The sequence below is a fragment of the Moschus berezovskii genome, chromosome 1, assembly GCF_049115385.1.
Source record: "Moschus berezovskii isolate FMDL1 chromosome 1, NW_MosBer_1.0, whole genome shotgun sequence".
NCBI lineage: Eukaryota > Metazoa > Chordata > Mammalia > Artiodactyla > Moschidae > Moschus > Moschus berezovskii.
Window position 1 is genome coordinate 136,532,618 of NC_142460.1, and position 12,176 is coordinate 136,544,793.

At 45.2% G+C, this 12,176-nt stretch overlaps 1 protein-coding gene across 4 annotated transcripts in view; it reads right to left on the reverse strand.

Annotated features, from left to right (window-relative positions):
• ARHGEF26 (Rho guanine nucleotide exchange factor 26) overlaps positions 1-12,176 on the reverse strand; it is a 141,192-nt gene that overhangs the window by 6,731 nt on the left and 122,285 nt on the right. For all 4 annotated transcript variants that reach the window (XM_088839658.1, XM_088839654.1, XM_055411283.2 and 1 more), the window contains one exon: positions 9,287-9,496. In XM_088839658.1, the coding sequence (XP_088695784.1) occupies positions 9,287-9,496 (210 nt within the window). The remainder of the gene's footprint in view (positions 1-9,286; positions 9,497-12,176) is intronic.

The following is a 12,176-nucleotide window of genomic DNA, read 5'->3' on the forward strand; positions in this document are numbered from 1 at the left end:
GAGAATTTCCAAAGTACAAAGGCAATTGAAAACTAAACAGTATCTTAAGGATGGAAGCGCTGTTTGCCAAGCGTAACCTGAAACGATCCATGTCTTCACACGCCATATCCAAATCCGTCCGGCTCACCATGGCATCTTCACACGGCCCTTACTGCCTTCTGCAGTCCTCAGCGTGGACCCTCTCTGGCCCCGAGTGACTGGTCTCAGCGGCAGCCTCACCCCGCAGCCGGCTTCCAGAAGTCCAGATGAAATCTCGCTCCTGTGGCATACTGCCTGGATGCTAATGGCATCCTTTAGACACAGCGGCCCCTCACAGGGACTCCAGGGCACAGAACAAGACACTCCTTGTTGCCTTGCTGAAAGGAGCCGCTTCTTAAAAGGGCTTCAATGGGATCACCCCACCCGCTCTGAGATGCCATCAAAACCGCACGACATTACCCGAGGGTTCCACAAAGTGTGCCAAGGAGCTCCCGCCCGTCGTGAGGCAGAAAGCACTGCATCTCTAAAGCAGGGAGGAGACTTGCTCCACGTAAAATGGAATTCTAAGAACAAGAAAACCTTGGGCGTAGACATACCCACTATTAAATTTAGATATCAGGTCCAGGGCTCACAAGCAGACAGCTATTTTCTCTAGGGACAATGAGAACACAAATTAACAGTCCACACCAAACCAAATCATTGAGATTTCCCTCTGCCCAAAGTGCCAGAATCAACAACCAATGCCACTAATGGAGACTTTTAAAGCACTTCTGACTCCTCCTTTGAACCAGCATTCACCGAGTCCCTGCCTTTGCAGGAGCCCTATAGTAGGCAGGGGTTGCTAAGTGAGTAGTACAGGGTCTCTTGCTCTTCACAGCCATCAATGAGGAATCAGAGCAAAAGACAAACACACAGAGAATCCAATGTATCCTGCATTGTGCTGGGATGGCGCCTTCTCAGTAAAGCCCATCTGACCAGGAGAGAAAGGAGACTGAGCTGAGGAGAGACCCCTTTGACATAGATATCTGGAAACGCAGTCCTTTCTGTCTGCATGCATGAACTGATACACCTCCAGTTCCCCACTCAGGAGTCAGCCATCGTAGCACCTTGACCTGTCCCTTATATGATTATGCACAGGTTTAAACTTAATTGCACAAAGGTCAAAGATACAGCCAAGCTGGACTCTCATTGAATATCAGGCATCTGCTAGAAAAGACACATCCTGAGAAAGTGGAAAGCAGACTTTGAAACAGGCAGGAGTATGGATGAGATGGAAGGGAATGAATGTGCCCGCGGAGGGCTTTACTACTGGAGGGGGTCGTCCTGGTTTTTCAATAGAAGCCCAGAGACTTCAGCTGCGGTTTGACCTTCCTTTATCCCTTTTAAAATGGCATTTGACCAGACACCTTTTGTGCTCCTTTTCACAGCCTGCAAATTTACTTATGGTTCCTTTTGAAACTCCTGTACCCATGGCCTTTGGAGGAAAAGTCCCCGGAGCCTTCCTAAGGTGATCATGGAGACCGCTGTTTCTGTTCATTCTCTCACACAGTCAGTTCAACGAGATGAATTCAATATGTGATCCAAAGAAAACCCACAGGGCAGAAAACATTCTCATGAATGCTATGCAACAAAGCCTTATAAAGCTGTACCAGCTCAACTTATTTTAAAAAATCTAACCAAAGCAAAGTAGTTCCCTGAGTTTTAAAATTTATATTCTGTGACATGCTATATAGTTAAATCAATTGTTTCTTGTCTGTCCTATCAAACAGCTCGTGAGACCTAGTCTGGTCCACACATCCTAGAGTTAACCCGAAGTGGGTCAACTACCTGTTTGCTTAAAAAAAAAAAAGCAACACCATCACCTGCTCTCATTTTCCTGGATATCAATGATGAGGAATCACCAAAGATTAAGTATCCTGATGAGCACCTACAAATGTAAAAGATTATTAGACGTAGATTCAACAAATACTACAACCTAAAATAAATTTTTCCCATACAAAGTGTCATCTCTGGATTTTTCTTAAAGGGTGAAGAGTAGGTTAGACATACTATTTACAGTTTTATTCCATCCTATTTACTTCCTGTTAATTAAGTCATTAACAGAAGCAGGAAGAGAGCAAAAGACTGCCTGCAAACAATGCCCCTTTATCAGGAGGCCCAGGAGTGGGCTGTCTGAATGGCTGACAGGACTAACCACATCCATTAGGCGTCTGGTTCATCTTCTGAGACAAATTTTGAGAAGGACCTCTGCTTACAGCTTCAGGTGATTACATCTCATAGTTTAAATAGAAGATAAAAGTTTGTGTTCATTACTCAACATGTCCTGCACAGGCTGGACCCAAATGCCATCCAAATTCCACTGTGAACACAGGAAGCCAAGGACACCACTTGCCACGGCCTCACTGCATGCCAGCTGCAGCTGTCTGGGCTTCATTTTAATGAAGGCAGACAAAGGGGGCTCTCGGGCTCCAACATTCCTCTTAAAAGGCCAGAGGGAGAAGTGACAGTAGTAAAACATTCTTCCCTAGTCCTTTTATCAAGGGTAAGCTTCTGTATTTTCCACAGACTACTGTCTCATTAATAATACAGTGACTTAAGATCTTTAAAAAGCAAACAGATATAACACAGTATGGCTTAGAGGTATATCCTTAAATCGGTTTAACCACATCCTTGAGAACAAGTGTGGAAAAACAGGTGGAATTTAGATAACACTTGCTCTAGCAGCACAAAACCAACAACAACAAAATCACAGTGAATAGAGATTGACAGAGAAGCAGTATTTCCCTACACTTGGTTGCAGGTCCACCTTGGCTTGGATATAGAAAAATGAATTAGATTAATTGTGGGGCAATTCCAAAAAAATACTCATTGGGAACCTGCTATGTACAAAGTGAGAAAAAGATAAAACAAGCTGAGTATGGGGATTAGTAGTAAAACCATGCAGAAGTGGAGAGAAGAGTTAGAGGCGCTGCTGCTGCTGCTGCTGCTAAGGCACTTCAGTCGTGTCCGACTCTGTGACCCCATAGACGGAAGCCCACCAGGCTCCCCCTTCCCTGGGATTCTCCAGGCAAGAACACTGGAGTGGGTTGCCATTTCCTTCTCCAATGTGTGAAAGTGAAAAGTGAAAGTGAAGTCACTCAGTTGTGTCCGACCCTTAGCGACCCCACGGACTGCAGCCTACCAGGCTCCTCCATCCATGGGATTTTCCAGGCAAGGATACTGGAGTGGCTTGCCATGGATGCCTCAAAAGATAAAGGAGATGCGGGTTGTCCTGGGGGGAGGTGGTGGGATGGAAACGTAGGAAGATGCAATACACTTTCATTCAGGAAGAACCAGCCCAGGATGATCTGTTCAGACCTAGAAGCATCAGAAATGGCACCAATAATGTGAAATTAAAGAAACGCACATGTTAGGGGAAGCAGAGGGTACCAGCGATGACCAGTTTCAGAAAGGCTGCATTTCTGAAGAGGGAGTGGAGAGGAAAGGTTACATGTGGGGAAAAAATGAGAGTGCACAGATAACAGGTTGAGAAAAATTCAAAAAAGAAGGCTCAGCACAAGAGAGCTGGATGGCTAACGAGATGGCATTAGAACTAAAGAGGCAATCTGGGCTGCTAGGGGTGGTCCCCAGGAAGCCATTGCTCATCTTCTGATGCAGGGCCCTCAACCGGGCCGCAGAGGAAGCCACCATACTGAAGATGGCTAAGGAGTGACTCAGTACAGGGCTGCTCAAGCCAAAGCATCATCGATTCCTCTCTTTCCCTCATGGCCACCCCAACTCATCCAGTCCTGAAGCTGGCCCTGTTGCCTCTGCCTCTGCAGTATAATGTTTTCATCTCCTCTCACAGACCACAGTCCATGCTGCCATTTGACTCATCTGGACTCATATAATAGGACCCTAACTGCTCTCCCCAATGAATCTCCTGCCTCCACACCTGCCTCCCCAGTTTATGTGATTCTAAACCAGTGCTTCTCAAAATATCTGGGGTGAACTGGTCTTCACCACCCCAAGACCCCCACCCCTGTTCCAACTCAGTGTGGACCAACTGTTCTCAGATACAATGAAAATGAGTTGCTGTTGAAATAATCACACACTTTGATACTGCAGAAATGTCAGATTGCTGTATGTTTTTAACTGTTTCCCTCAGGCCGGGCCAGGAACAGTGTGAGGACTGGCAGCCCACAGACCCTACTGGAATAGCTCTGCTGAAATGCTCCAGGCTCCACCAGTGTCTCAACCACCCATTTTCCCCTGACTTACTCTGGTCTAGTCACTTTCACTATGTTCAGGCCAAGTTTCATGGCAGTTGGGACTTGCTGTGCCCTCTGCGTGGACCATTCTGGCCATGCCCTTTCCCACAGGTATTCTGCATCCCTTAGGGCTCAGTTCAAATGTCCCCCGGAGATGTCTTTCTGCACCATCTAATTTGGAGGACATTCTCCACCCTAGCACCTAACACTCACTCCAGAACACATTGCCTGACTTTACTGTTGCCACTGCATTTTTTTTTTTTCCCACTTATTTTAAATATTAGATGAAGAGGGCTTCCCTGGTAGCTCAGTGGTGTTGAATCCATCTGTCAATGCAGAAGCCCTGGGTTTCATCTCTAGTCTGGGAAGATCACACGTGCTGCAGAGCATCTGAGACTGTATGCCACAACTACTGAACCTGAGCTCTAAAGTCCCGGAGACTTTGGTTGCAGGTGGGCGGGGGCTGGTCAGGAGTGCTAGAGCAGAGGGTGGGCGAGACAGAACTGAAGGAGAAAAATGAACCAACAAGCATGGTGCACGCGGCAAGTGCTCGGAATTCTCGGGAACAAGACCAGGAGCAGCCCTGAGGGGCTCCCCGCAGAAGACAGACCTGGCGCCTGGAGTGAGGCCTGAGGACTGAGGCATCTGGTAGTTTGAGGAGTTTCAAGAAGGGTATTCCAGGGAAGTGGGGGAAATGGGCAAAGGAACAGAAAAGGAAGTTTTTAAGTGGAAACTAACCTGGGGGGTGCAACATCTACTCACCATTATAAAATATTTCGAATCATATGATGCCCTAAATTGACCACAGACCTTTTCCTTTTTTGAGTCTACACACTCCACATTTTAGTAGTTTTCACACTTGATGGCAACTGGCTTCCTGGAGTTTTCTTCAGATCCAGAATAAGGCCAGGTAGGAGTGGAATAGTCTCCTGGCTGGCAGCTTCTCAGGAAGAAGCTTAACGTTATTAGAACGCTAGAATCAGAAAGGTCAAGTCGAATCTTTGTCAGTAACCCATTTCCTGTGTGCTTTCAGGCAATTCACTTCACCTTTTGGAATCCCATCTGATATCTGGGGGAAAAGCTGAGGGAGCCGGACATCAGACTTATAATGAGGGTCACTACATATTGTCTAAAGATGCTCTGGAGAGCCAAAGAGGGGGCTATTCTTAATTTTGCCAGAACAACAGACAAAACACTGATCCCGAAGAAACCAAGATGTTATCTTACTTATATGTCATCTTACTTATTACAATGCTTCAAAACTCTGAAATACCATCCTTGAGAAACACCCACACCTCCCTTCTTCATGCTCTCTGGCTGGCTTAGCGTCTGGCCCATCCCAGATGCTCGCCAAGTGTTTGCCCCACTTCCTTTCAGTGAGCTTTTCTGTATTCTTTATGTAATCAAAGCTATCAATCTGTTCTTCCACAATTCCACTGTCTTATGATAGCCGAACTGTCCCTGTGCCAAAGAGCTGCCCCCTTCCTATTGCTGCTGATTTTACATTCCCAGGTGGCCTCTACTAAGAACAGTTTTACAAAGAAGGTAAATATTTAGGTACAGACCTCATTCTTTTTCAAACCAAAGAATGTAAATAATTGATCTGAAATTCTGCAATTATTCAAGGCCACGGTAGTGATAAAAACCTTGTTTTCTCAACTAGATTGCTAATGGACTATTTTAACCACATATAAAAGCTAAAAATTCTCACCTATACATTTTGCAAACCTTAGATGCAAGGAAAACATTCTACACAAACCAAAACTCTGACTGTTCAAAACCATGTAGCCCAGTGCCAACCTGCACATTTCCAAATACAGCATATAACAGCTTGCCAGGATTTTAAACAGCTGATTTGAAAAAAAAGAGCATTTTGACTGTCCTATTTTTTTTCAGCACCAAAGTATTTGTCCAGATTTTTACTTTGCAATTGTAACTGAGTTGGGAGCAGGGGAGAGTGAGGGAGTCATTCCTTCCATACCCAAGAATAGAGCTACCTGTTCACATCTTCTAGAATGTTCTCTTGCTATTAATTAAAGAGCTACAAATATGAGTCACATCCACGGGTTTACAGGTGACATAACTAGATATTCTGAGAATTTCTGGTTGAGGAAATGAACATCCATTCAGTCCACGGGCAAGATCAAAAGGCAAGAAAAAGGGTGGAACAAGGGCTACAGAAAGTCCCAGGAAAGGATTGAGCCTTGGTGTAAAAACTGGAAGTGCCAGTTTACTGCCTAATCTCTTGGAATAATCTCAGAAACCAGCAGCAGAGATTACATAAATTATGGATGAGACAGTCAGGAAAAGATCTGTTGATATGTTGGCAAGATCTGAATAAAGAACAAACAATCCTTATAAACACAGAGAAAAGGAAAACATAAGCGAAACCAACAACACTTTCTCCCTTATTAAAAATGACAAATGAATGTCTTCACCTCTGAATAATTCTTTAGAATGTCTGGACAAGCAGTCGTCTCTGAAGTGTTTAAGACTTATTTTCATCCTTAAAGTTCTTTAAGATCTAAAGTTCAGACATACTAAAATCTCTTTTTTGAGAGCGGCTTCCCCCAAACAGAGGAGATCTAGGTCTGTCTTTACACACTAAGGGGTTTAATCATTTTTAAGAGTTGAAGAAATGCCTTCAAGAAATGCCTCAGCCCTGGCCTTGGGTGTTGTCCCCTTGCTGGTCACCTGCACAGCCCAGTAAGCACCACATCCACCAGAGGTGCCCTCCCCAGAGGTGCAAACACAGAGGAGCATCCTTGGAATGCAGAGGGCTTTCCAGCCCTTTCCTGGAAGAATTCTGGGGCCTAAGGAAGAAGCATTGCTTTGTTTTATAAACAAACACAGGGGATGGCGCTCTTTTTCTTACTCATTCCTTCTGTTAGCTTGAGAAGTGCATTTGGAATACTCCCTTTCCGCTGTTTTTAAATCTCAAATAGCTTTCTATACCCTGCTCTTCTTGGTTTTCTTCACCCTTTGAAAAGTTACTTCTAGTGCCTAAAACATGAAATGGTCATTCATCGTTTCACGTGGATGGCTTTTCCCCTTCTTTTTCTTTTCTTGTATCTCTCTTTAACAAACCAGGGTCCCTGTTAAATATTCTTAGAAGATGGAGACTGTCTCTTTGGGTTGACTTTCACTAAGATTTTGTTACAGTCTTAGGGTTGTTATTCACCCTGATTCATTTTCATCACACTATATAAGAGCCAAGTAGGAGTGAGTATAGGAACCCCAGAGAACTAAGGATTAGGGACCTTCTTTCCCTCCAAGGCTTCAACTTCTGACCCAACATAATACCTGCCTATGATGATTATTTTAAGAGGAGGCTTCCAGTTTCCAAACAAATTGGCCAACTATCTCTAAATGGACAAAATCTCAATGTAACCGAACAGGATCCTAAAGGGCCTTCTTGGGACAGAACCCCCACCCCCACTGTCCTCTGCTGCAGTTCCTTCCGGAGGTACCTAAGTAACAGTATCTGAGGCACATTCCTGAGCTGTGTCACAGATGTTTAAACCACCACCAAAATGAAAGAAATTAACTACTTGATGAGCATGTACCCCGAGACCCACCGTTACCTGAGGATTGATAAGGTAAACCACCCTGTTACCTGAAATCAGCCAATTAGAACTGTGCACCAGCTGAGCACATACCCTGTAACCCCTTCTCTCACCTGGCTTTTAAAAATGCTTTGCTGAAACCCATCTGGGTGTTTGGGGGTTTTCAGAGTTCAAGTCACCCATCCTCCTTGTGTTGGAACCTTTATAATAAAGGCTGCACTTCCCTTCATCACAACCCGGTGTCAGCAGATTGGCTTTACAGTGCACAGGCAAGCGGACCCAAGTTTGATTCAATAACAGCTAGGGCAGACTTGACAATTAAGCCCCCTTAGCTTCATCCCATATGGGCTTCCCTGGTGGCTTAGATTGTTAAGAATCTGCTTGCAATGCAGGAGATCCAGGTTCAATCCTTGGGTTGGGAAGATTCCCTGGAAAAGGGAATGGCAACCTACTCCAGTATTCTTGCCTAGAGAATCCCATAGACAGAAGAGCCTGGCAGGCTACAGTCCATGGGGTCACAACGAGTTGGCCATGACTGAGCAACTAAAACTGCCACTACTAGCTTCATCCCATGTGAGAACGGACTGCCTACTAACTGCTGCTGAAACTGTAGGCACAAACGTGATGACTGTTCTGTCTCTGCATAAACTCTGGACGGGAAAGAGGGCTCATCAAAATGTTCGGAAACCATTGAAGAAAACCACCCACCTTGACCAGGCAAGACGATAACCACTTGTATGAGTTGTCTCACAACAGGAGGGTCCCAATAAGGAATGGGGTGCTGCCCCCAAAAACTAACCAGAAGAATTTGGGAGGGGCCAAAAGGAGAGAGGAGATGCCACCCCAAAATGTGAGCCAACCTCCCAGAAACTGTCAGACCAGAATCCATCATGGCTGAGAGATGTGCACGCCACCAGGGAGGACCCTGAGTCAGACCAGGTATGAGCCAAACAAGATGACTCCCCATTACTATGAAACCCAAGATCGCGGGCTCTGGCAGAGAGGTCCTCCTGGGTTCCCTTACCTGCTGTTCTCCGCCTGGGCACCACTTCCCTATAAAGTCTCTTGTTTTGTCAGCACATGTGTCTCCTTGGACAGTTCATTTCCAACTGCTAGACAAGAGCCCACTTTCAGGCTCTGCAGGGGGTCACCCTTCCTGCAATAAATATATTTCCCTAAACCCAGTGTCTCTTTTGACGAGTCACTGGGCTTTCTGCTGCCTGGTTGAAGGTAGGTGATTGCAAAATGACTTCAATTTCAGTAGCTAAGAAAACACAGGGCCTAGAATCAAACTACCAGTAAGTCATATTCCTAGAGCTCCTAGGTCATATTTTTATCAATAATTAAAACAAACTGATTTTTAAAGCTTGGTGCATAACAGGCAGGCAATAAAAATACATAGTAGGTTTTGCTGTTTCTAGGGAGTCTGTGGACCAAGGGTAATTAGACCATCAGCAGATATGCTGAAACCCTTGCCTTACACATACTTACTGCGTCTCTGCTCCCAGCAGCATCTCCACCTTCTCATTTGCATGGTTACTAAGGACAGTCAGCGTAAAGAGGTGACTGGCAGAGTTCTGTCTTGAATAAAGCATTGTGGAGCTGTTCTTTCCTGGAGAAGAATTAAGCTCTTCACTGTCACAAGACTCCACCAGTAGCTGATCTCTTAAAGAATAATCATTGACATTGTAACTTTCTTCACTGTAAAGAAAAGGGAAAGAGAACATTATCAGGAATTCAGTGGATGAGACTGTGACACTGTCGATTTTCAAGTCACGCTTTGGGGGACGTGGAGGGGAAGGGAAGGAGGACAGGGAGAGAAGGATTTATTTTAAATAGGAATTGAACTCTCAATTATTCCTACTGATTATGAGTCAGTGTGTGTGCTCATTCACTTCAGTTGTGTCCAACTCTTTGTGACCCCATGGACTGGAGCCCGCCAGGCTCCTCTGTCCATGGGATTCTCCAGGCAAGAATCCTGGAGATCTTCCCGACCCAGGGGCTGAACCCACATGTCTTATGCCTCTGGCATTGGCAGGTGGGTTCTTTACCACTGAGCCACCTGGGAAGCCCTATGAGTCAGCATAACCCTCCAAAATGAAAACCTGTTAGTTACTATTTTTCTGTTGTATGCTGAATTGTATCTTAGGTATCAAAGCAATATCGGGACTTCCCTGGTGGTCCAGTGGCTAAGAGTCCATGCTCTCAACGCAGGGGACCCAGGTTCAGTCCCTGGTCAGGGAACTAGATTGCACATGTCACAACTAAAGATCCCAAGTGCTGTAACTAAGATGTGGTGCAGCCAAATGAATATCTTTTAAAAGTGATTAAAAGCAATATTAAAAGCTATTATTAAACCCTCCAGGTTTCCTTTGCCACTATCCTGGCATTGCTGCAAAAAGTAAAACAGACAGACATCATAGCTTGAACAGCTATTCCCCAGTCTCACCTCTATCTGCAGGATGAGATCTACTCACACTCTGGGTGGCAAGGCCGCACTACCAGCCTCCAAACCACCAGGCACAGGAGGGAAGAACAGCCTCAGAGGTCGGTCTTCTGGCAAGACCCCCAACCGTTCCTCCCAGCATGCACAGCCTCCCCACCTGCTTCAGAAAGCACCCACTGATCCCACCACCCCCTCTATCCCTGCTTGTGCCCCAGACTGACCCCCTGGTGGTCTTCACTCCCCTGGATGCACTCTCACCTGCACAGCCCTAAGCACGTGCCTAATTGGGCCTCACCTCCCCAAACCCCTCAGCTGGTTTGCTAAACCCTTCCACTGCGTCCTCTGGAACTCCAGCTAAATCTTCTAAATCCTCAGCCTCTTCTCTGAACTCTCTCTCTTTACCTTCTTGCCTTAACAGATACTAGGTTCCTTCTAGAGAGCACCGCCTCCCTAGAAGGCTTTCCACCTGCTTGAGTTTAATTATTCTAGACAACAATCACTTCCTCCTCCGAGAATGTCCCCCAGTTTTGTGCTTATGCCATCAGTCTCTATTTCATCATCAAAGTCATCTCCAGGCCCCTGGATCCTGCTCATCCTCATTCATGAGTGTAGCTGCTGGCTTCCTGGTGCTGTCCAGCACGCCTTTCTTAAATTTCCCTGTGGCAATCCTTCCAACAGTCCTGGCCTCTCAGTTCCTTGACTTCCCCTTCAAGTATTGACCCTGTTATCACCAACTGCAACCTCTCTTCAATCCCAATGCCAAAACCACTTCCTAACCAGCCCTGCTAGTCTCTTCGACTCGTCTCTTCCAATCCTCAACCCCAACAATTTTAACCCACCATTCCTGCAACCCACTGATTCCACCGCCTTTCCCTCCTTCCTTGGACCCTTCCTGTCCTCTCATTCACCCTTCTTCAATTACCCAACTTGCATTTCCTGATACCTAGTTATATATAATCACTCCTTGTATACACAGTCATTTTCTTGGCAAATCCAACTCTAGTTCGATGCAGCTCTTCTCTCTTCTCTATCTGTCCTCGCAGTTGAACATGGCAGAGCTCAAAAATAACTGGTGAATGAATGGATGACCCATGCAATACATTCTAATGCATTCTAAGAACCATACTGAACAATTACCTTACCTAATAACAAATGCAAATGTATGAACTCAGGAGAGCTAAGAAAAATCCTAGTGCTCAACTATACTAGGAAATTTCAAAACAGGCCATTTTGCTCAAGATTTCTGAGAAATTTTTTCATCTGGTAGTGGGCATCTGTCAACCATTTCCTTGTAACTCTCCTTTAAAAACTTTATGGTCTTTTTAAAATTTAGTTTGATAGATCCTTCACCCACCCCAAACCAGCAAATACAGTTGTATCATTCTTAAAAGCAAAAAAAAAAAAAAAAATGCCTTTTGATCAAGGCTGTTTGTTGCTAGGGTAATAATCTGTATTAACTGGAAGTTCACAAGGCAACATCATCTCCAAAACTCGCTGAGACTGCATACAGACCAGCACAATTGCACTTAGAATATATAAAATATTTCTCATATAAAAATGAGGGTTATCAAAGTTCATGTGATTTTTATAAAAGGAGGAAGCAGGGTAATATACTTTACAAACAAACAATATTATATTTTTTAAAGACTTTGTGTACCAGAACCAAAGCAGTCAATTTTGGGCAAAGCAGGTGTGGGGTTCCATCTGCAGACCTACAAGCCTCGTAGTTGCCCAGCCTCAAGACAGACCCAGCAATGACAGAGACATCAATGGTTTATGGGAGAGGGGATCTCACATCTGAAACAAAAGGGTCCCACAGTGACGAGTGTGCAGCAGGCAGCAAGCAGACCAGGGCAGCAGTCTTCAGTGCTCAGGGGAGAAGAAGTTACCATTTACAGGGGGAAGTGTCATCAAGTGGGCTCACTGGTTTCCATG